Source organism: Agelaius phoeniceus, chromosome 3 (assembly GCF_051311805.1).
Source record: "Agelaius phoeniceus isolate bAgePho1 chromosome 3, bAgePho1.hap1, whole genome shotgun sequence".
NCBI lineage: Eukaryota > Metazoa > Chordata > Aves > Passeriformes > Icteridae > Agelaius > Agelaius phoeniceus.
Window position 1 is genome coordinate 111,582,027 of NC_135267.1, and position 24,485 is coordinate 111,606,511.

Consider the following 24,485-nt stretch of genomic DNA (forward strand, 5'->3'; position numbering starts at 1 on the left):
CACTTGCGGTAACAACGTGGCGGTGAGAGATGGGCAGACGATAAGTAATTATTTAATTTTAAAAAAAGAAAAAAGAAAAAAAAAGGGGGGAAAAAAGGAAAAAAAAAAAAAAAAAGGGGGGTAAAAAAAAGTCTTCAAGGCTTCCAAAGCGCCTCTGGGCGGCGCAGGCCGCGCCCGCCCGTTCCCATGGCAACGCGGGGCGGCACTTCCGGGGTCCCGCGCGGGGCACGGCGGGAGCCGCACGTGGGCACCGGCGGAAACCGCGCGGGGCCACCGGGATCGGGAACGGCGCCACCGGGATCGGGAACGGCGCCGGGATCAGCACCAGGATCGGGGCCACGGGGACCGCCCCCGGACACCGGCAGCCCCGGGATGCGCAGACCTGCGCCCGCCAGCCCCGCGCCAGGTGAGCCGGGTCCCCCCGCAGGGTGATTGGGGTTCGGTTCTCGCCCCGGACGGGCGGATCCTTTCCCCCTCCTTGTTCTCATCCATCTCCTTTTTATTTTCCCCTTCGATATCTAAGTTCTGGAGCGGCTGGGAAGTCAGTCACCAAAGATTCGGCTCCTGACCGATGGACCATGCCGGGACGTGTAGCTGGACTTTAAATCCCCTCTCAGGTTGTTTATAGCCGGGGTTTGTTTCTGGTGCTGGGCCCTTGTCCAGCCCCATGCCCGGGGGTTTGTTTGCTGTGCCTGCCCCAGGAGACCTTCCCTGAGTATCCCTGCCTGCCTGAGTGGCTGCTGCGGGCTGGCCAGTGGGGTGCTGAAAAAACTGAAAAATCTCTCTGGTGGGGAGGGAATGGGTTTTGGGGAGCCGAGGAACGCAGTGTGCTCCCTTGCGGGATGGGGGAGTGGGAAATGGGATCAGAGCACACATCGGGTCACATCCTTCGGCTTCTTCATCCCTTAGGATATCTGTGTTCTCTGCTGAAGCAGGAAAATTACTTGGAGAAGTGTAAAAGCAAGATCTTGAAGTCTGGGTGTGCTTGGCTGTCCGTGGCATAAGAGGAAATTGAAGGGATGAAATCCCAGATGGAGCGTGGCTGTTAAATTGTGCACATGACACGCAGCCCTAATCCTGCTCCAGGCGCTGGCAGGATCACATGGCTAAAAGGGACGCCTTGATCTCCCAGGCAGAGCGGCAGGAAGGGCTTTTCCTCTCTCCCTTCTCTGCAGGGAAACTGAAGGGATGTCTATGTGTGTAGGGAGAGCCCAAATCCACAAAAAAGTGTGCCAAGACTTGTTGGGATGTGTGATGTCCCCTTTGCTGCCTGATGACAACCTGATGCTGTTCCTGAAGAGGCTTTCCTTGTGGCAGGGTTTGCAGGGAGAATCTGCTGGAAGCCTCTCTTGGTTATTTTCAGTTTTTCCCTCAGGGCATGGTTGTTCATCCTCAGGTGCAATTTGGAGCTATTCAATAATGGCAGCTTTATTCTGTTCCCCAAAACACCTTCCCTGTGGGCTGGCTCTGGGAGAGGTGTGGGTGACTTTGTGGTTTGGCGTGTGTCTGTCCCATGCCTGGTGGCCTGGCACTGCTCCAGGCAGTTCCAATGGCTCCACAGGCTCTCAGCACCACCAGGATACCTGGTGGACACTTGCAGCAGTGCTGCAAGTGGGGCTCACCTGGCCTGGATGCCAGGAGGGAAATATGAGCTTGGTTTCAAGTTCAGTGCCTAAATAAAAGACTTGGCTGGCATGTGGGGTCTGTGAGCTGGGAGGGGTTTTGGAATTGTGTTCTAATCCATCCCTGTGGCAGGTTCAGGGGAGCCTGTCCTGGGAACAACTCCAGCCAAGTGTTTCTTGCATGGAAGGGGGTCTGCTGTGGGATTGTGGGGCAAGAAGGGGAGGGATGGGCTTGGGAACTGCCCATTATGGGGTTCAGAGCGCTTCCTGGGCCGTCTGGAGTCTCTGGCTGATTTGGTGAGTCCCATGTGGGTGTTCAGGAATCTTTTCCCTTGCCAGCAACCCTGTTCCAGTGAGGAACAGAGAGAGGGGTGAAAGTTTGGAGTTGTTCAGAGCTGGGCTGGCAGATGAGTCTGTAACTCCCAGCAAATCTGACCTCTGTGCTCAGCAAGGGCTGTGCTCTGCAAAACCCCCTAGTTCTGGTGTTCTCAGATGGTGAAATACTTTTATCTCACTGTGTGTTGTTTTCTTCCAGTGAAGCCAGAAGGCTGGAATTAGGAAGGCAGAGAATGGAATACACAATGGCTGATCTACACCTGTAAGCCTGTTTAAAAGCTTCTTAAGGGTTGTTTTATTTTAGTTACAAAGGTTTAGTTATCTTGGAATGCCTTTAGAATGTTGTCTTGAAGGTTTTTCAGTAATAATACATTTATATTCATGTTAAGTGTAATGCAAAATTCATGTCTTCAAGTTATTGATGAAATAGCTGCAGCAGTAACATAAATGCCTCATTCTGTGGTTACTAAAATCTTGGGAATAACCAACATGCAGGTTGGCTTTATCCTATTTTTACAAAATCACCACAGCTTAGTCCATGCTGGAGAATCCCAGGGTCTTAGAAAGTTGAAAGTCTTAAGAAGCCCTAGGGGGTATTCCATGTTCTGGTCCTGCTCTTTGGATTCTTTCTGCAGTGTCTATTTAATGTAAATTGCATGGACAGTCTGTACAAAAAAATCCCAACAAACCCAAGCAAAAAAAAAAAAATTCCAGAAGTCCTAACAACCAGACAGGACTGAGAAGTGTCATCCAATGTTCCACCAATGTTCCATTCCTTTCCTCAGAGGTGTTCTGTAAATCTCCAGGGACTGAGTGCGGGGTGCTGTGGGAGCCCTTCTTCTGAAAGGGGCAGAAAATGCAGATACAAATTAAAGAAAAAATGTCTGGACAGGTGGGGCAGCATCACATCTACTTAGTTTCCTGATTTTATTGGATTTGGTTTAATCCAACAGGTTTAGAACCACAGTTTCTCTGGACATCTTGGGGGCTTTGGGTTGCAGTTTGCCTCGTGGCTGAAGTGGAGCTGTGAGCCAGGGGCATCTTTGGTGCCCATTTCCCTGTGTTGGCATTAATGCCGTGTGGCTGCCCTGAAGGCACATCAGGAAAGAGGTCTGGCATCAGGAAAGGGAATCTGGTTTGTAGGTAGGAGAGAGCTGGGTCAGATGGATTTCCAGTGCCCCTCTTGGTGGCACCATGGATTTAGGCAGCTGTGAAACCACAGCTTCGCTGCTCCCGTTTGGGTGACTTTCAGAACACGTTCCTCTGCTAGTTTTCATTTTGATTTAATGGGATAGGAGTGACTAGCACATAATCCATTTAAAACACAATTAGAGAAGATTTTTTATGTGTTTACCCTTTGGAACACCAAAGCTCCCCGTGTACATCTGCAGATAAGTGGCACATATATATTTATATAAATGTAGGTGTGCAGAAGAACAAGTCATCTCCTTTTTGGTGTTTGGGGCAGCTCCCCTCAGTGTTGTTGCGTGTGTCTGAGGCAGAGTGATGGATGCTTTTGGTTTATTTTCACACCTTAAGTGCCTATTCTTTGCCTGCAGAGTGAGGCAGAAGCTGCAGAGGCACCTGGAAGCGGTGTCAGCACGGCAACAGCTGGCCCTGCGCCGGAACCAGGCCCTGCGCCGGGAATTCCTGCAGCTGGAGGCTCACATGGAAACCACAGGCTGGGAGAGCATCTGGAAGATGGAAGTATCTTCCTATAAGACTTGGTCATGGGTGTTTGCTGTTGTTATGCAGGAATCTCCTGGTATGTCCTAGAGCTGGAAGCAAACTCGATCAGGGTCTGTATTTCAGCTTGTGGGATAGACAGGTCTGAAGTACCTCAGATTCAACAGATGCTGTAAGAAAAAGCCAAGCCCTGAGGCTTCTTGAATCACATTATAATTATTATGTTGTTGTTGTTGTTGTTGTTTTTCCCTAAAGTACAGTTTGGGATGTTGCAAAGTGATGATTCCAGATTTTTAAAAATGAAAATGCAACGTCTGCTTATGCCACTTATGCATGGAGCCAGGTTTTTGAGGGAGCACAGTCTGGGAGGAAAATGAATTCATTCCTGCTTTCTAAGAGCAGTGGCACTCCTCAGAAACACTTGGCTGTGTTTATTCCTCACACAGCCGTAGCCTGTTGGATCTGGTGACATTCCCAGAGCATCCTTCCCTGGCTGCAGTGCAGTAGCCCAGAATTCAGAGCCTGTCCCTGGGGTGTGCCATTCCCTGCCTCTGATTTTTACTTGTTACTTGAAGCAGAGCAGGAGGGGGTCTGTGCTGCAGTGCCAGCTTTCCCCTGCTGTTTTGAAGGGGATTTTCCTCCTCAGCAGCCCTGGTGCACACCAGTCTGCCCAGTGTCAGGGATGGTGGTTCTGACACCTTCTGTGAGTCCCAGTCCCAGTGCCACAGGTCGAGCTGCTCATGGGGTTTTTGTTCAGTCCTTCCATTTCGCTGTTCCTGTGCCATCCATTTTATCTTTGCCAAGTTACAGTTACTTTTCAGAGCTGCTGAACAAATGACATCTCCTCCGTGTTAAGTTATGGAAAGCAGGAGAGTTATGGAGCATGCAATCATTTAATCTATCATGGGAGTACACAGAAAGAAATTATTGCTGTTTTCTCTCCCTTTTTTCCATAGAGAATGCCCTTTAGGAGTGCTTTATCACAACTCTCTGCACATTTATTACGTGGCTGTAGCTCACAAAACTCCTTTTGTTTCTGAAAGATGCACTTTTACTCCCTGTGTTTGGTCAGTAATTTTTAGGAGTATAAATTCACTTCAGCTTTCAGCAAAATCCAGGAGTTACATCTGAGTTTCTTTTGAGCATCTCAACACCTCACGTGGTGAGGTCTTGTTCCCTAAAATTCAAGTTTCCCGAGTGGCTCCTACCTGGGAGCGGAGTGAAGGGCAGAGGCAGGCGAGTTAATTGTGTGAAGGATTCATTCCCATGCCTGTTCCCTGATGCAGCACAGGTCCTGCAGCTCTTTCAGCCCCGTTGTGCTGCTGCTGCTGCTGGGGGCTGCAGTCAGGAGCATGCAGGATTAATTGCAGGTGCTGCCCAGCTCCGCTCCCAGCGCTGCTCCAATAAACCCCGGAGTGCAGCAAGCCGTGTTTGGAGCAGCCGGCACGGAGCCTTCCCTGCCTGGCTGCTCTCTGGAAATTCTGCCAGGGATGGTTCCTCACAACGTCCAGCCAGTCGTAAGATGGGGTGTGAAAAACACATTGTGGAGCTCACTGTGTTTCATCCCAAAGCGAGTCATTGTCTGGGGGCAGCAGCAATATTTCGGTGCTACAGGTGCTGGTTGGGATGCAATAAATACAATAAATAAATAAATACAATAATATGAGCCAACAGGTTATTGCTGTTATGTGGGATTCTAAATGATTCTGTGGGATGAATAAATGTGTATGAAAGCCCTGCAGCAGATTGTGTACGGGCCATGCTGCCTGGGCAGGGGAGCGGAAAAATGAGGAGCAAATGAGATCCCTGCTTTTAAATATGGTCTGAGTTAAAAAGGCTGTGGGGGCTTTGCATTTAAAGGTGCACATTTTGCAAAGTGGAGTCTCTTGGGCTGGGGGGGGTTGTTCGGCCTCCAGTTTTGTGTGACGGATTTGTTCCCTTTTAGGAGCGGTATGGAAGGGAAATTAAAAACCTGTTATCCCTTCGAGAGGGCAGCTTGTCAGCAGGAGGTGACAAGGAGGAAGGACCCAGCGAGCAGGTAATGGGGGGAAATGGGCTTTATTCCAATGCCGTGCTCTCCTCGGAGCTGCTGCAGCCTTTCCGTGGGGATTGCCATGCTGGCATGTGCAGTGTGAAATTGTGTGTAGCACCTGAGAGAAGGAGAACCACCAGTAAAAAGTGCAATAGTTTCATCCAGAGAGCTGGAATTAAAAAAATCTCTGACTGTTTGCACACGTCTTCGTGTTGGCTTTTATAATTCCTGTGCTGGATGGTGTGGAGATGGTCGTGACCGAGGAGGAAATGCTCCTAATGAGGGATATTTGCAGAACTGCAGCCGAGGAGCCGTGTGCTGTGTTTATAATTTTGTGTGTTTTGACCTTTCCTCAGAAGGAGCAGAAGGAGATTGCATATCTAAGGAACAGACAAAAAGACTGACAAGGAATACTTAAATATCTGCTGCCATATATCTGCAGTAATGCAGGCTCCTAATCCCTCCTCCTATCTCCATATAAATGATACAGTTCAAGACCAGAGCTGTTTTCTCCACTAAAAGCAGCAAAGCTCTTTTAGATGAAATGTCTAAAAACATCTTGTAATAACTTGGAGCATGCTGGCAAGAGTAGTCACTTGTGACTGTGTGTGGAAGCCCCTCAGCCAGGCGGCGCCGGAATAGGCAGGACGGGAGCATCACTCCATTATTCCGAGGAGCCGGCAGCACGCGCGTCCCTTAGGCTACAGCATTCATTAAGGAAAGCTTACTGGGCTGAAAGCTGGGAACAGATGATAACGGGATATGATTTTCATATTTAATGCATTCCTTGGAAGAGTGTGTGTGCTGCAGATTGATAGAAGAATCAACTGCTACTTTACTAAAAGACTTTCTAGTTTGCCCTATAGCTACCGATGGAATCATTCAGCCAAGAAATTAACTTTTTCCCCTTTTACCTGCTTTATGTATCTGCTAAGCAGGCTGCTGGCTGCCAGGGAATGTTATTATGCAGTTAAATGTTTGGTATTTAAGACTCTTATCAGAAAAGAAACAGAGGCCACACTATTTTGTTTTTATAGTAGGAGAAAGGTTTTTGGTTTCCTTTCTTCAGTGCATTAGCAGTTGTTAATCTGAGTTTATAGGAAGTTTTCCCCATAGATTAAAAAGTTAAAAACCTTGAATTTAGAGCGTTCTTTAAACTGTAATACACAAAGCAGTGAAGCCTAGCAGCCTTGACCTATATAGGCAGGCCTGTGGCAGGGTGCAAATTGTGGTTTGAACTGGGAGGTGTTGTGGGGAAAGGTGAGTTTATTTTGGAATGTGAGCTGTCCAATTAGGGCAGGCAGTGTGGGAGATGGGATTTCCAGCTGATGGAAAAGTTGTTATCAGTACTAGAGCATCAAAGGCTTGTGCTGTGACTTGAGGGTTGAAAAACTGTGGGCAGGTTTTTGGCACTATGACAGTGTGGTGTACACCCAAAAATGTCAATTTGTGTATAATAATGTAGTGGATTGTGGATTCCTTTATCCCCTGTCCTCTTCCTCCTCCTCCTCCCTCCTAAAAAACAGGTAACTTCAGCTACATTGTGCATTTTTGTCATGTCCCGGGTGTGTGTCAGCTCTTAATTCTGTTTTTTTTCACATCAAATGTGCTGGCTCTTCTGTCCAAAGCAAAGGAGTTTGTTCTCAGCGATGTGGCACCGAGTCAGTCACAGAGAGTGTGCAGTCAGCATGTGGGATGTCCAGGGTACAGCTTGTGGAACTGGTTTTATTTCCCAGCCCTGGGATTGGGATGGCTTCCTTTAGGCTGGTTGGGATGCAGTGACTTTGTGATAACTCCCTCAGTGACATCTTGGGGGGTCATCTCTGGGCCCTGGGGACCCAGGAGGGCAATCCCCTAGAACCAGCAGTATCCCAGTGATGAAACACCTCCAGGAATGTCTGGCACGTTCCTGAGCCATGGGAAATGTGCCCTTTTGGGTTCCCAGTGTCAAGGGGAGTCCTTAAGTTCAGAAGTCCCACCCTGAAGAGCTCCTTCCCAGCTGGCTGAGCTGTACAGCCCAGGCTCCTGCATCCCCTGTGCTGGGAAGTCAGCTTGGAACCTCTTCCTTGGAGCTTTCAGAACATTTTGGATTTGGGCATGCTGGAAGCTCCCAGGAACACCTGTGGGTGGCAGAGTCCCTTCCCAGGGAAAGGGATTGATAGGAATGTGCTGTTCCTGTGCCTGCTTGAAATCCATTTGTTTTGGAACACTGCATCCAGGAGCTGCCAAAGCCGTGCAGGACTGGCAGGAGGCATTTGAAAGCACCAAATCCCACGCCTGAGAAGTAATTAGGAGGAACCTGAGAGCAGTGGTGATGGAATAAGCTGTGAACTTAATCTGAGTGGCAAACCTTTACTACTGCTTAAAATGACTTCATGGCTTTTTGTTCTGCTCCTTGTTATGTGGAATTTGAGCTTTTTTAAGGAACCTTAGTCACAGAGCAGACAAGATGCCTTTGTTTCCTTTCAGCTGGGCTTGGCAGCTGACTTGGTGTGGGAGGAAGAGGTCAGGCAGTGAAAGAGATGGGAGAGGTGTGGAGGTGACTGCAAATTGTGCTGCTGGAATTTGGGGCTGGAGAGGAAACCCTGCTCAGTGTGAACAGCGGCATTATGATGGCTAATTTTGGCTTTGCACAAACTGGCCATGACCCTACAGCAGTCGTGGTGACAGCAGCCACTCCTCCTAAATTGTTCTGATTGAGTGGGTTTGCGAAGGAGAAGAGGCAAGTGTTAAAACAAAGGGATTTGGCAGCAGAGTGGTTGTATTCTGAAGCTGGTTTTGTGCAAGTTCAACAGTCCTTGGAGAAAAGTGCCATTCAAAATGTGTCTGCTCCATGTCCCGTGTCACCTGGGGGGAAAGGCCATGTCACTGCCATAGGTAGAGCAGGAGGGAGACAGTGAAACTGAGTTTTGCCTTTTTCCCTGGTGTGAGGGAAGCTGGATCTGCTGAGCGATTCACACATGGAACATGATGATCCCTCTGGGCCTCGTGGGCAACTCTAAATGTGGTGCTTTTGTCCAGGGTCTCCAAACCTGTGTAGGATCCTAATCCCAGAGGTTTGACTCTTTGTAAAATCCAGTCACCATTTAGATGAGTTTGAATCCTTGGTGTGTGTGGGTCCCTTTTGGCTGGGCTGGGGGTGCAGGCAGCTTCTGCCACTGGATGTTTTGGCTCACGGAGCTTTAATGCAGGCCTGGGCCCTCATTTCACACTCTGATGCACAGGCTGTGTGCCAGGGGTTGTGTAATATTAATGCCACAGCAAAGTCTTGAATTCTGTGACACTTTTCTCTTCAGAACCCAGCATGCCACCCTCAAGAAGCTGCCACACAGTTTGTCTCCTGTTTGTGTCCTTCAGCCATGTCCCACTGTGTGTTTCAGGTGCCGCAGGCCGGAGGACAGGCGGGAATTGGCACCAATGCAGCCGTGCCAGGAGAGCTGGGCTATCCAGCAGCAGCCTTGCTGGGCTGCCCCACACCAGCTGCCCCAGCCACAGGAGGTTTGGGCTCTCAGCAGGAGCCCCCTCTGCGCTCCCCATCCCCTGATGGGCTCGGTCCCGAGACCGGCAGCGCTGCTGGAGGAAGTGAGGAGGGAGCAGCAGGACATGGGGACCTGGCTGCCAGTGAGGAAGGCTCTGAGCAGCTCACCTCAGCTTCTGGTGCCAAAGCAGCCCCCCCGAGGCTGGGAAGTGTTCCAGGTATGGCAGTGGTGTGTGTCCCTCAATGCCTCCACCCCAGCCAGAGCCTGCCCACAGCTGCTGCTCCTCTGCCACTGGGCTTGGAGCGTGGTGGCTCTTGCTCCTTTTTCCTCTCTTTGTTCTTTCTTCCTTTTGACTCCATTTCTTCCCAGGCTGCTCAGCAGGACAGGGAAGGATGCGCTGAGGGCTGATCCTAGTCAGGGGCACTGTGAGGGAAGATTTCCTCACTTCTGTGCCCACAGAGGCCCTGGCATAGTCTAGCCTCGTGTGAAGAGGTGTAATGTGAACCTGCTTCATCAGAGGAGTCACTTCTGGGTCAGGCTGATTCCCTTCTCCCTCAGAGCAGGTGTACAATAGCTGATTGATTCCCCCAGAGCTGATTTGGTCAGCTAGCTGGTCTCTGTGCCTAGGGGGTTTCTGAGAAGTGCCAGGTTTGTTCCCAAACCCCAAAGGCTGCAGCCTCTCTGGACTCCCCCTTGTGAGAGGATTGTGGAAGGACAGGGGCCGAGGGCAGGGAAGCCCACAGACAAGAGGAGTGGATGGATGGATGGATGGATGGATGGATGGATGGATGGATGGATGGATGGATGGATGGATGGATGCTCTCTCACACAGGGTGAACAATGTGGGTGCGCTTGGTTTCAGTCCCTTCACTGTGAGCTACTCCATGGTCCTGCTGATGTTTCGAGAAGAATAATTACAGGTTTTATATCTTTGATTTCTTATTTGTTATTGTTATTACAGGGGCAAAGCCTAGCCTGAGCAGCTGGTGGGCTCACAGGGAGGGGAGCAGTGCCAAGCTCCCAGTCCCTGCTGGTGCTGAGGAGGAGGCGAGGCCAAGCATTCCCAGCCTGCGGCAGGAGCAGGACAGGGATGCCCGGGCTCCAGAGGGCTCCCTGCTGCCCCCACCAAGCCCTGCTGCAGCCCTGGAGGAGCCCTTGGACAGCTCAGCACCACACAGGTACCACCTCCCTCTTTCCTGGGTCAGCTGGGCTGGTCAGGGCACTGAAGCTCACACCAAGTGCTCCCCTGTTCTTTAGTACCTTGTACCTTTGCTGGGCATTCAGGGGCTTCGGGCACCTCACTGGGGTCAGAACTGGCAGGTGGATTTGCTACTAAAAGGATTTGTTACTAAAATGCAGGTGATGTTCTTTAAATGTTCAGAAATCTTATTCCAGTCACTCTACTTGGTAAAACTTCCACTGTTTGAACATTTTGTTTGGAATTAGAGTAAGAGAGGATGAGGACAGTGCAGACATAGGGCCTGTCTTCTGCTGCAGGATTTTGTGGGCAACAAATGCAGCACCAGAGCATCTGGCTAAATCCATCCCGGCAGGATTTTCAGCCCCGCAACGCCCTCATGAGACAGGGAGGTGCATCCCTGTCCTGGTGGGACAGTGCCCACAGTGAGATGGTCACCCAGGAGGGCTGGCCCGGGTCACCCAGGAGGGCTGGCAGGTTTGTAGTGGGATGTGGTGCAAAGGAAACAGCACTTAACCCCTGGAGAACAAGTCTCCTGCAGAAGGAGTTTCTTCTGCCAGTTGGTTGGGTTTTCCCATCTTGGTTGTTTGCAGTATTTAGATCAGTTAATTCTGTTCCCGGGCATGTTGTGGTGGTACTGATGTCAGTGCTGCTTTGGGTGTTGACACCTGAGCAGAAGCAGGGGGCCAAGGCAGAAACTTTGGTAACTTTATCCTTTCCTATTTGCATCGGGCTGTTGCTCACTATGGAAACATCATCTGATTTACATGTAAAAAGCTTTCCCCCAGTCCTCCCTTTGTATCCCACCTGTTAATCACAGCAGAGCAGGCGAGAGCACCGAGTGCCTGTGTCTGTGAGAGGAGTCAGAGCCGACCCCAGCACCAGCAGTTTAACCTTGTGTTCCCTCCCTGCAAGGCCTTGCTGTGCAGTGCCTGATGAGACACGGAGCAGCTCTTGAGGCCCGGGGAAATTATACACAAGGTTTGAGCGCCTGCATTGTCCCCGGCGCACGGCTGGAACCGCAGCACAGAGCTCTCCTCCCGTTGTGCCAAGCTGAATGCCTCTGCTTCTCAAGGCCATGGAAGTGGGATCACCACTGCTTGCTGGTGCTGCAGAAAAGATACAGGTTTTAATTTGCTTCACCTGAAAAATGAAAAGGCAGATCCACCAGCAGGAGCCGTTCCCTTGTTGTGCTCACAGCCAGGTGGGCTTTCCAAGGCACCTGGAATGCAGTGTGCACACTCGAGCCTTGCAAAATTAATTGGCCAAAAATCTTGTGGAAAAGCTTGCAAGTGATTAGTGCATGAATTTCAATTCTACACGTTACACAAAGTATGGGAATGCAGCTTCCTCTGCTCTGTCACACCAGGGATTCACAACACGCGATGTCCTTCCAGTCCCCATGGTTTTCTCTTGCGAAATTCCTGTGCTGGCTGAAGAAATGTGCTGAAATTCGCCAAATTCTGTGTATTTGTTGCCTTAAGTTGAAATATCTGTAACTTGGACTCTCCCACTGCAGCAGTGTCACTGTGGCATCAGAAGGAAGCATTGTTCATACACTTCTGGTGAATTATCTGAAATGAGTACAAGGGGTGGTGTTGAAAGGAGCAGAGACCATGGCTGACTCCAGAGGCAAAACCAGTCCTTGCTGTGTGCCAGGAAGCCACAAATTTTTATCTTTAGAGCAAATGCCTCTCCTGTCTTACTGCAGAGATGCCAGTCTTTGTTTTTTAAGGAGTTTAGTGTTTTTTCTCCTGCAGTGAAGTCTTTGCAGCCAAGGAAGGGAGATGTTGTTGGGAAAGGTGATTGAGCAGAAGGTTTCCATCTTGTTGCAGGTCACAGTAGGGTGCTGCAGCTTTGCTGCCTCAGTTATCAGAACTGGTGATTGTTGGGCAGTGTTCTGATGGATCAGAGGCTGCTCCCCTGCCTCCTCACACCCAGCCCCAGGGGAAGAGCCTGGGATGGGTTTCCTATCAGCAGCCCCCTGGCACCACGGGAGCTCATGAAGGCTCCTGATGTCCCCTCCCTTGGAGCTGCTGATCCAAGGGGACAGGCTCCGTGTCCTCTTACCATTCCCTGCAGCACCCAGCCCTTTCTTTGAGGGCTTAAACCCGGGGGGTGGGAGGCAGGGGGAGAGGGTCTCTGAGAATTAGTGTGGAGAAAGATGATGACTATTTTAAGGCCTGAGCTGAGGGGGTGGAAAAAGGCAGAGCTAATGCCTGTGCTGCTTCAGCTGCATTGAGGAGGACTTAGCACAGATGGATTGTGCATTACAAAATGTAACACATAATTCAAGCTGTCAGCTTAATCAGACTGTTTCCAGGAAGCAACCTGTAAAAGAGAAGGACCTCTTGTTTGCTGACCTCTGATCCGTAGCCTGCTGCAGATTGTCATACATTTTGTTTTTCTTTATGTTGGTGTCCCTTCCTTCCCCTTCCCTTTTTATTATTGTATCCCTCTCGAGTGGCACCCTGGAAGGACCACCCAGCGGGAGGAAAACAATGGGAAACGAGCCGGCCGCTGGAATACAGGGTTTGTAAGGCTGGGGGAAAAGAGAAAGCACTGTTTAACTGCCTATGTGATCTCCCGGGCATTGTTTTGCTTATTAAATGTCTAGGAAACTCGACTAAAGACACAGCAGCCCCCACTTAATTGTTCACTGTTGCCCAACACTCGGAGGGAAAACACAGCTTTGGGCACAGCTCAGCACGAGTGTGCAAATGCTGCAAGTTTTTGTGCACAGAGCTTCTCCCTGGAGGCAGAGTAAGCCAGGGTTAACTGTGGAAACATGTCAGCTCCTGCATGTGGGGGAAAGAAAGAAAGAAAACTCTCTTTTGCCCCAGCTGCGGTGTTCATTGCTGGCGAGACCTGGGCTGGGAGCCCCACAAAGAGGCAGCCGGGGACCTGAATAGCCATTTACACCTCTGTCCCGGGATTAGCCCGCGGCATTGTTTCAGTGGTTAAGTCCTCATTTGCATCATTATAGAGGTGCAGCTTCATCAAAACCCCTCTGAGGTTCCAGGGCTGTCCCCATACCTGTAGGTGGTCACCAGATTTGTTTCGCTTGTGGAGGTGAAGGAATTAAAGTGTTCGGCACTGGGGTAATTTCCATGCAGCGGCTCAGCCCGGGCTGATTTTTGGATGGCTTGTTTGCTCATGTGCTTCCCCCCCACACTCCTTCCTACAGAGCTCGGGAACGTGGTTCTTGCCGTTGGCTTTGGAAAGCTCAAACGAAGCTGTTTATTTTCCCAAGGGCTGCGATGGGAATGCACTGACGAGCGCTGTCACACGTCGTCGGTGACTCCCACCCTGTCTGTCCATCCTCAGGTCCGGCGGGATGCAGGCCGAGCTCCAGGAGCTCTGCCAGGCGCTGCAGCTCCTGGAGGGGCTGGTGGAGAGGACGAGCCCCCAGCACCGGGCGCTGTACCAGGGCCAGCCCTCGGGGACAGCGGAGCTGCCCAGGTGAGTGAGTGCAGCCCGGGTAACAAACGGCCCGTGCCAGAAAAACGCAGCAAATGCAGCAAGAGAGCAAAGGGAATCCCCAGAACCGAGTGTTGCCAAAACCAGTGGCAGAGAGCCCTCGCTGTCCTTCCTCAGCCTCTGGGCCCCTAGGTGCAGAACTGGGAATTGTTGGTAACTTTATTGACAACGATGCACAGCCTCCACAGACTGGGACTCTTGTAGGCAGTTGATGATTGGATGATTCCTCGGGAATTAGGGAAGAGGAGCCCCAAACAGGCCTGCCCCCCAGCTTGCCACTGGAGAGGATGTGCTCAGCTTCCCTCTCCCTGGGTGGCTGCACCTGGTACGTTCCAAGTGCCGAGTGTGACCTCCCTGTCCTGTCCCACGTGTGTCACAGAGCACCAGGGATGTTTGTTTGTCCCTCTGGCTGTCCCCTGGCTGTCCTGTCTGCAGGCTGGGATGGGCTGTGCTCACAGGGCTTGTCCCCCCCGCTTTGTGTTGCAGTGCTTGTGCTGGGGCCAGCAGGCTGGCTCAGGGTGACCTCGAGGTGATGGAAGCCGTGGTGTTGCGGCAGCTCCAGGCCGTGTCCCAGCGCGCGCGGAGCAGGAGCCTCCCGCCGGAGAACACCGACGAGGCCGTGGGCAGAGCAGGGCACGAGGAGCACACCAGGTATGGGGGACACAGGACCCACCAGGGCTGAGGAACATCTCTGTCCCTGCCCTGGATCCACCGAGGCAGCCAGGCCAGCACTGGCAAACAGAGCCGTCGGAGCGCGGAGCCTTGTGGCACTCGCAGTGGGAGCATTCAGGAGTTCATTTATTCCCCTCCCATTCCCCAGTGGTGACTCCTGCTCCACAGGGCAGCCCTGGAGTCCCCCCCAGCTCATCTGGTCCACAGTGTCTCCCACTCTCTGGCAGGCAGGGAATTGCAAGAACTCCAAACACCTCTCAGCCAGCCATTCCCAAGATCTGAAAGGAAGGCCAACAAATGTAATTCTGAGAAGGCAATTATTCTGTTTGAGACAGAAGATGCACGTGGCCTTTGAAAACAACAAAGTGCAGTTATTCAAAATGGGGTTTTTTTTTCCCGTGCATATGCCACAAGGACAAGTGAGAATTACTTTTTTTTTTTTTTTCAGGTCTCTTTAACCCAGGAATGAAAACAATTTCCATTCTGCCTTGCTTAGCTTCTGTCTAGACCTCCCTCCCTGTCGCAGGCTCCGCAGTGCTCAAGTACTGGCAGGATCGGGGCACTTGTGAGCGCTGCAGAAGGGTCTCTCTGCAGTACCTGCCTCTCTTGCAAGGCTGATACGCCTGCGGGCACCAACAGCTCCTTGTGTCTCCTGAATGGTTTCTTAGGGACAAACACTCCTAGAGTTAATTGGAATTCACTCCTCTGAAACTTCACTGGAGCAGCAGGAAAAAAAAAACAGCTTTGGCAAACAAAAGGATTGCAGGATTGAGATTTTCTACATTAAAAGACACCTTGGTTGCTTTTTTTCCTTTTTTATTCGTTCTGAGCAAAAGACAAGCCTGGAGCAGTGGGTGCCAGGCTGTGCCCCAGGGAGTAAGCGAGGTGCTGAGACAAGGGTTGTGTCTTTGGATCCTGAGCCTCAGGACAGGGCAGGTATGGTGGTGATGATGATGATGATGGGGGTCACCTCTGCCTGTCTTGGAGAACTCGCAAGCGGCTTCCTACATTTTCCACTTTGAACATTTTTTAAAGAAAAAGTGGGAATTAAGGACCAGATGGGTGGTGGCCTTTCCCAGCAGGTGTGGGTGGGGTGTCTCACTGAGGCTGCCGGTTTGTTCCTCAGGGACACGGACACGCTGCGGACTCTTCTGAGCCGCCATGGCTTGTTCCTGAAGCAGCACTGGGTTCAGCTCCCAGAGCAGGTGGCAGAGATGTTTGAGCAGCTGCTGGCTCCAGGAGAGGAGGAGCAGGACCACCAGGTGGGCACTGACACCTTGGGTAAATCAGGGGCACTGGAGGCTCTGCACTGCTGTGGCTGTGCCCTGGTGGGGTATGGCAGTCATGGCAAGGGCTGGGGCAGTCTGTGGTTAACCAGCCCTGTGGTCTCAGGGAAATATGTCCAGTGCTTCATCCCACAGGAAAAGGGACTTTGAAGGTTCCCACCCTTTATGCCAGTCAGGGATTGGAACAAGTTCACCCCTTTGCTCTGATGCAAACCATCATGAGGTTACTATCTTTGTCTTTCTCTGTGACTTTTTATAATGAATGATGTATTTTGACTTTTTTTAAAGCAGAGCCTTGTGGAGCCTTGGTGCTGAACACACAGAGCATTTTATAAAAGGGAGCACACTCATGGTTTTTCTAAGTTAATGCAAAAGTTTATAGCCAATTATTTAAATAAATCAATAGAAATGGTATTCCATAGGCTGTGAGTGCCTCAGCCCCTTACTATGCTGTTAATCAACTGATTTACTAAACAGTGAGAGAGTTAGGGCAGAACATAGAGTAGATTTTACAGACTCAAGTCCATATTTCTGTCCCAAAACCAGCCCCAGAGGAACACCCTAGATTTCAGGTAGTGGAACATCTAAGAGAAACACCCAGATTACCCTAGGAGTGTAGATTAGCCTGAATGCGTGTTGGAAAACGCTCGAGGGGGAGGATAATGGAGCTGTGGCTGTTTCTGTTTTGAATGCTCAGACTGTGCTGAGAGAGGCCCTTCCAGGAGAGTGTGGGGATGAGCCACCTGTGCAGAGTGATGAATCCTCTCTCGGCCTGCCATCGATCCCGACCAACGGCGGGGAAGGAAAGCAGGGGGAACTGGCACGGCGAGAAGCAGGTAAGGGGTGTTCCAGCTCTGGCTGCCACTCCAGGTTCCTACTCTGGGCATAGGGGAGTCCTGTCCAAACCCCCAAGGGACTGGGACATAGGCACTGGTAGATCAATGTACATTTGTGATGGATTTGGAGGATTTTCCTCAATATCTTGGTATCCTTTGTGATTCTGGCTTCCCAAAACTAAGTGATGCCTGTGGTGGTGTGTTTTTCTGCAGGAGCAGAAAGGCCAGGCCCTGTGGCCACTACGAAATGGATCTGTGAGTTCTGTGTGCATGTTTACAAAGCATCTCCCATTTAGGAACTGGGGGCTGTATTTGCTGCCTGTTGTGACAAAGCCAGACTGCAGAAGGAATTGCCAAAATGAAAGGGTTCATGTGGGGCCATTTCCCAGCTCAGGACGTGCTGGTGTCGGGGAGAGCCCAGTTCGTTCCTTCACACAAGGAGGGAATACATTATTCCAGTGATGGCAGCTCGCTTGCTCTGCTCCTGAAGCACCCCTTCCATGGGAGTCTGGCAGCAGCAGGCAATTAGGCTGCTGTGCTCTTTGCACAGCAAATGCAAACAGGCTGCTCCAGGCTCCGAAATCCACGCCACTCTTATGTGCAGGGGCAACCAGACTTTGATTTAAGCTAATTTCCTACAGTGGGTCTGGCACATGCCACCGCCAGCAGGCATTGCTGCAGGTTGTTTGTTTCCCAAATCCACAGGGTCTTCAATTCCTCAGGACATTTGGCTGGCTTGTCCTTCTGTGAGGAAGCTACAGAGAGGCAGGGTAGCAAGTTTCCAGTGGGTGCTGCTTTTATGAGCAGTAATGGATAGTTTAGATCAATAAACAAGAGATAACAAAAGTGGGAAATTAAAGGGAGTAGGGCTTAAAAGCAAGCAAAGCGGTCTGATGGCTGCCGCTTTGAAATGGTTTCATTACGGTGTGTTCACATCCAGAAGTCACAGGCTGGAGTGAAGATGAGAGCAGGCAAGAAAGTGTGGTGGGAAAGATTCCCATTACAGGTGGAAGGGGTGGCTGCATATTGACCTCAGGCCCAGCATTCGACTGGGTTATACAATCACACCCCAGCGGCTCCGTGCCGCGGGCGACTTCAGAGGGAGCAAACCCAGCTGCTCGCCCTGAGCACAGATTAAATGTCACATCACAGGGCCCACGTTGGCAGAAACAAAGGTGGGGAACACAGTGCCTCTTTAATTCCTTGTAATCATGTTCCACGTTTCACCATGTGAATATCCACTCTGCAAGCCTGTCAGGGCCCGCCGTCCGTGTTCAGGGGTCAGTCTCTGTGGTGGAGATCCAGTAATTATATGGCAACTCCAGAGGCTGCTGGTTTGATTCTTTCCCTGAGTAATTGACTGGGGATCATTAGAATAAGCATGGGGCAGATCCTTGCCAGCCAGGAGCCGTGCCTGTGCCAGCCAGGAGCCTCCTCCTCTCTGCCTCCTGTTCCAAGTACTACCTCCTGCCTGATAACAGTGGCTCCCTCCAGCCAGTGCCATCACTGAGACTTCCTGACCTCTCCTGGCTCTCTCACGGAGCAGACGTGCAACTGCTAATGCTTGCTGTGTGTAAAAATGCCAAGAAGCTCCTCAGCCAAACCCAGTAACCCAGTTCCAGCCTGTCCCTTGCGAGGGAGCTGTCTCTGCTGTTCCTCTGTCTCCGGGAGTGAGGCTTCTCACACCTCACTTGAAAGCCAAGCTGCTCCTTTCAGACATGATTCATCTTCAGCCCGGGATCTTCTGCGGGCTTCTTATTCCCCTCCCCTCCTCTCCCTGCCAGGCAGCTGCTCATTCCCTTTTATCATCACCATTTGCTGTGGCCCCGGGGCTGTGGAGCCATTATGGGCCTAAAATAGAAGCCACATCTCTTGTGTGTTGGCTTTTGGGCTCAAACAACTTGTTTTGAGGGGTTTAGATGAACTGATATTTGACAGCCATCCATACATGATTGTTTTGCTGTACGACTTTTTCTGAGCTTAAGGGATACAAATTTGGGTTGATTTTTTTTTAAATTTCAGTATTTGCTGCATTTTTTAAGTGTTGGTTTGAAACACCAGAAGCTTTTTGGGGCTTTAGGGTTTGATAGGCTTCACTGTGAGAGCTGTGTGGACGCACTTCCAAGCAGCGTTTAGGACGGCACTTTGGGAACACTTCTGGAATTTTGGTTCATTTTTCTTTTACTTCTGACACATAAAAAGACAACAAAAACATTAATTTTTTCAAATATCTGTAAATATTCCAGAAGTATTTGTGTTGGTTCTTTAATGCCCTGTCCAGAGCTGATGGGTGGCCACCTGTGGTCAATGGGCTTTAAAGGGATTGTACCTGGTCCACAGCTGTCCCAGAGAGGAGCTGGCTGATAACAGCAAGCTCCTGTGGTACCAGGTTATGTGAGGATACAGGGGGAGAGCAGGGCTCATTCTCAGCTCCTCCACGGATGCTTTGTTTTTTTATGGGGAAGACGAAAAAGAAATTCTTCAGCTCTTCTACTGTTCCTGAGGTAGGTGAATAATGTGAGATTAAGAAGGATAAAACCCATTCTTTCTTGTTTTGCTGAATGACTGTTTAAGAGTTTCATTTATGAGTAGGAAATTGCTGATTTTATTGAAGGGGCAGGTTTGTTAAATCTTTAACAAAACCAGATTCTCTCTCTTCCCTTCACTTGTCTTTGATTTGAGCAAGCGTTAAGGCTCTAGAGGATTTGAATAAAAATGGTGTCACTGCTCCACTCCTTGGGCTCTGCTTTACAACAGCTGGAATGGCACCCCCGGCTGCTCTCCAGGTCTAAAATCTCCTGTAGGAATAAGGAGGAAAAGCCCTATTTCAAAGAAAAAAATCAGCCCTTCTTTATGTATTATATAGGAACATGAAGGAGCACAAGCTGGATTCTGCCTTCCTTTTCAGGCCACCTTTAATGAGCCAACAATTGTGTGACCACTTTTCCCACACCCACGTGTCTTTCCTGGTGAGGTCCTCCTTTGAGGATTCCAAGGTGCTGCTTGGAGTGCACCAATCAAGGCATTTAATAAGCCTCACTCAACCTTTTGCTCTGTTTGATATCATTTGATACGTTTGGGATGGAGGAAGTTCCCTCAGGCCAGCACCAGTTTGGACACTGCACTTAGGTCAGTGTGGATGATGCCAGCCAGCAGCTCATGTTGGACTCCTAAGTTCCTAAAGGACCTCTGAATCTTTCTGAAATTGTGAATTCTGGGTGGAAATTCTTCATCCATCTCTAAGTAGAGGCAGCAGCAGCTTGAGTGCTGGTTTTGGGGGAGAGGCAATGCCATGAGCTGTGATACATTATGGGAAAGGGGGGATAATTTTTTTTTAACCCCCTTTATCTTTTTTCCCCTCTCATTCTTGATTTTTCTCTCCTCCTGGGCAGGCTCTGGTACCTCTTTACTGGAAGTGCCTGAGACCAAGCAGGACTTTTGCTGTTGTAATCCAAGTGCAGAAGGGACTGGGAATGTGCACAGCCGGTTAGGAAGTGGAGAATCCAATGTCGACAGAAATACTGAATTATCCTGGGTAGGAACATTGGTGAGAGCAGGGCTTGGTTGTAGTTTCAGTGCTGTAGATAAAAACATATATAGAAAATATATGTATGCAAAGCAGCCTTTTAAAGTGGGATTTGTGCTTGAGCATCGTGTGCTTTGGAAACGAATACAAAGATGAGCAATTGTCTGACTCCAGTGAATGAATCCATTTGCCTCTTCTTTTTTTTTTTTTTAAATCAATCTTTACAGAATGGAAATGAGATCCACAGAGCAGAGCGAAAGGGAAGAAAGGAAAGTGGGGATAACAGGTTTTGAAATAGTTGTGTGTTTGGCTGTTTAAAGTCACAAAAATCTCAAGATATGTGTTCAATTTGATTTTTATAGGATTTATTTATTTTTCTCTAATTCAAGAGAATGGTTGAAAACACAGAGGTATCAAATAGCATTGACAGAACTATAACATTCCAAAACAATCTACATTTAAGGGGAAGGAGAGCAAAAATAACCTTTCTGCTTAATGTAAATGGGAACTTGGAAGGTTCATAGTCCCTGTTTTTCCTGCACAGGTGGGGATCACAGCCATGACAGTCCTGAAGGAAGCGACAGTTTGGGAACGCATTCGGAAAGCAGCTCCCTGTCGGATGGAAGCATTCCTCCCTTCTCCAGGTAAGGCTGTAACACTGGAAATGGTTCCATGAGGGAGAAACCCCAAGAAAAAAGGGCTGAAGCTCCCCTGATTTATTTTTTGTACTTGGACCAGGGTTAAGGTTGCTGTTTCTGTAATCAAACACTGCAGGTTTGGAACACCTTAGGATATGAGCTCCTCCTTGCTTTTAATCTTCTTGCTGCACGGATTTTTAGGCTGCTGTGGGTGAGGCCAGTTCTGATTCTGCAATTGCTGTTAAAATCATAGAGTTTCTATAATTCAAGCACATTAAATATGAGCTGTAACCAAGCATTGATGACTAGTGTTCCTGCTTTTGTGTGGGATTAATTCTTACCATCTTAGGTTCAATTGTTTTCTCTTTTTTATTTTCTGGCACTTTGAGAATGATGAGCCAATGATTTATCCTGCCTTGTGCTATGAAATGCAAGGGTGTTCCTGTAGATGAGTTCTTGAAATGTTATATTTTAGCCCTTCCCTGAAGCCTGGAAGAGCGGGAAGAGCAGGATAAGGGCCTGAGAACTTACAGGATCACTGCGGCTAAGTAAAATGTGTAATTTAAAATTAAAGCTCTTCAAACTAAACACCATTGCTGCTACACTGCTGGCCAGTCATGCCTGCAGCCACTTCTACCTCAGTTAGATGCTGTACATTTTTTTTCTTTTTTTTTTTTCTTTTTCTCCAGTTTTGATTTGTAATAGATTTCAAATAATTCCCTCTGGTCTATAATTCCAGGCCTCAGCAGCAGCACATTTTGTGCGGGGACACATGATGATGCTGCTTTACAAAGCCATGGTAATAAATCTCTAAGTTAGTGTTAGAGTTAGTTTCTGTAAATGTTTCTGTTAGTTTCTCAAAGCCACAGCTTTGAGAGGGGTTTGGGAGCAGCCCTGGGTGCCCAGAGCGTGGCACAGGGAGGAGGAAGAGGCAGAGCTGTTTGCTGTGCCGTGCCGTGCCGCAGTTCTGCGGCACTGCAGCTCTGCTCCCAGCAGCCACTCCTCGGGCTTTATTGCTTTCACAAGTGGTCTCAAACCCACTACTTGAGAATAAACATCCCTGCGAGCTCGGCCGTGGCACTTTATAAATTCTCCTTTGCCGCGTTTTGTCACTGAGCTGATGAGTGACCTCGGCGCGGACCCCGCCGGACCGGAATAAAAACCGTGGCTCCTCTGATGTCCCCCAGACAATAATTATCATGTGCCAGTTAAGCCCAAACTACAGCTGAGGGATTTTACTTTAAAGCGGAGGCTCGGGCGCAAAAATGCATTTATAGCTCTTTGTCTGGCACCTCATTATGTGTGGGCCTGATTCATTAAGTAATTGGTTTGCAGTTGTTTACATGAGTATTAAGGCTTTCTATTCAGCAGCCTTTGAGATACACATTGTGCAAATGTTGCATGTTATGAATGCGGAATGAGGGGCCGGGGCCCGGCCCTATTGGCTAAACACTGCGCGCTGTTGAAAAGCAAGAGAAAGAGATTGGGTGCTGTTTTGCATAGCAATGACTTTCTTAATAAGCTTTACAGATTGATACACACAAGCTATAAAAGATGCAAAGAGATACTCTTAGCACATTTATCCATGCTCGTTTCACTATTATGGGCCTGGAGAAGGGAAGAATTGAGGGCTTTCATACTCGGGTTTTCAGTGCATGTCTTCAGTGCATGAGACTTAATAGAATCCGATGTTTATTGTATTATAAATCATGGGGAAGTAGGCAGATCTGCAACAGTTTATTATTAAAGATTCTTTCAATGTAAATCTTTTTCTGCCATTGTATTTCCTACAGCAAAATCATTTTGTGGTTGAGTGGGGATGAAAGGCATAATGTACGACGGAGTGAGTCTTAATAGGAAGCTGCTCTCCGAGTAAAGACCACTTGTTCCCTTTTGTTCAGCGGTGCATGCCAGAGCTTCCTCTTCTCCCACAAATGCCGCCTGCTCTACCTCCAGCAAGAAAACCGCTTTTCCCTGGCTCCTTTACTTTCCCGGGGGAATATTTCTACGCACGGAGATGCACCTCTGGGTGGGGTGTCAGGGTGCTGCAGCAGGCGAGAGAGCATTAAGTGACATGGTCCTGGGGGGAGAAGGTATCAGAAGTCAGGGCTGAGGATGCCGGCGAGTGCAGGCAGGTGGGCAGCTATGTGTGTGGCATTCCGGGGGGCTGTAGCGATGGATGCAGCCAGTGGAGGTCACTCGCTTTCTGGGAATTCCCCATTTCGGATGCAGGCGTTTTATTTTTCTTTGACTTGTTTGCGCTGTCTCGTTTCCAAATAATCTGGAGATTAAAGGTGCGTTATCAGCTGAGAACCAAAGCCTGCTTTGGATTTGTCAGGACACCAACACGGCATAAAGTCTTTTAAACTTTAATTAATCTGCTGGAAGGACTCTAGGGGGGGTCTCTGAAGGCTGGTTTTCAGCTCTGTTGCCCAACACAGCTGTAGTGACATGCAAATAGAAGTTGGCAGAGTCGAATTCATCTCTTAATCGTTCCTGGGCCCGTTGGCTTTGGCCATCGGGGGGCACTCGGGCTCTGTGCATCCCCCACTTCCCCCTTCCTGAACCAGTCCTGACACTGAAAACTCTGCTGTGCTCTGAGGAGGCATAACAGAGCTTTGGGGCTGGCAGCACTCAGGATATGCACAAATGCGTTTCCCTTGGAAATCCAGAAGTGCCATTGTGTCGGTCTGGATTCCTGGGAGGTGTACCCAGAAACAAGGCAGGATCCGATGGTTTTGTCCCCCTAGTTGTCCAATGGCTTCTGTAAGAAGCTGACTGAAAATTCCAGCAGGATTCTCTGCTGTTCCAGCTGTTTGTGTGAGCTTTGTTTCCTCTGCCTGCACCCCCAGCTGTTGCAGAAGCCGTGCTGCTGGGATGGCAGTGCCCTGCCAGGTGTGTGGGGAGAGGCACCAACATCTGCCAGCTGAGCACAGAAGGAACAGTGGATTTTTTGGCACTGCCCCGCTCTCCTGCACAGCTTCCTTGAGGCGTTGTGATGCATCTTTGTGTCAGTGGGGGTTTTTTTCTCCAGCGTGGTGAATCCAAACAGAGACTGGTCTTAGACACAGCTCGACAGAAATCTTTGTATCCTAAAATAAGGGTCGTCCTCCTCACAGTGTAATTACTGAAATTCAATGTTATTACTCCAGCTCTGGCATGATGAATGGACTTTTGAGTTTATACTGCCTATGTGACACTGTGCAGAATATGTACTGTACGTACTTGGTTTCCCAGGGTGGGAAAATTCCTCCCTTGGCATTTAGGATTTCCCATCTTTTTTTGGTGTCTTTTTTGCCTGACACTAAAATATAGAAGTTCAACAGGTGCATTAACAAGAAGACCCTCAGGCCACAGTAAACGTTTTCTTCTGTTTTCCAGCAAGCCTCCTTGATTACCCCTTGGCTTGTGTTGTCCTGGAATTTTCCTTGATGCCTCAGGTTTTAGCTTTTATATTTTTCAGATTCTATACTGCTTTAGTGTGTAGATCTGAGCTTCATATTAAGGGATAGCAAGCTCTCTTCACAGAGTAGGGAGACAAAACAATTCCTTCTCTATCTGGGGACCAAGGACAAATGATCCAAATCTCAGGCCCAAGAGCACAAACAGTAGCAGAACAAAGAGAGAAAAACAAGCAAGATGGGACTTCATAACCTAAAGCTATAATTGGACAATTAATTCCAATATGCAAATG

At 49.4% G+C, this 24,485-nt stretch overlaps 1 protein-coding gene across 2 annotated transcripts in view; it reads left to right on the forward strand.

Moving 5' to 3' along the window:
• The first annotated feature begins 209 nt into the window (after positions 1 to 209).
• The window catches only part of KIZ (kizuna centrosomal protein), a 28,993-nt gene continuing 4,717 nt past the window's right edge, over positions 210 to 24,485 (forward strand). The window contains exons 1-11 of one of the 2 annotated variants that reach the window (XM_077176181.1): positions 210 to 406; positions 2,158 to 2,220; positions 3,518 to 3,665; positions 5,593 to 5,682; positions 9,057 to 9,372; positions 10,117 to 10,333; positions 13,681 to 13,815; positions 14,320 to 14,484; positions 15,632 to 15,767; positions 16,489 to 16,627; positions 20,698 to 20,797. In XM_077176181.1, the coding sequence (XP_077032296.1) occupies positions 2,192 to 2,220; positions 3,518 to 3,665; positions 5,593 to 5,682; positions 9,057 to 9,372; positions 10,117 to 10,333; positions 13,681 to 13,815; positions 14,320 to 14,484; positions 15,632 to 15,767; positions 16,489 to 16,627; positions 20,698 to 20,797 (1,475 nt within the window). In that variant the 5' untranslated portion in view covers positions 210 to 406; positions 2,158 to 2,191. Of the gene's footprint in view, positions 407 to 518; positions 618 to 2,157; positions 2,221 to 3,517; positions 3,666 to 5,592; positions 5,683 to 9,056; positions 9,373 to 10,116; positions 10,334 to 13,680; positions 13,816 to 14,319; positions 14,485 to 15,631; positions 15,768 to 16,488; positions 16,628 to 20,697; positions 20,798 to 24,485 lie in introns of those variants that run through there. The other variant, XM_077176180.1, reaches the window with a different exon arrangement.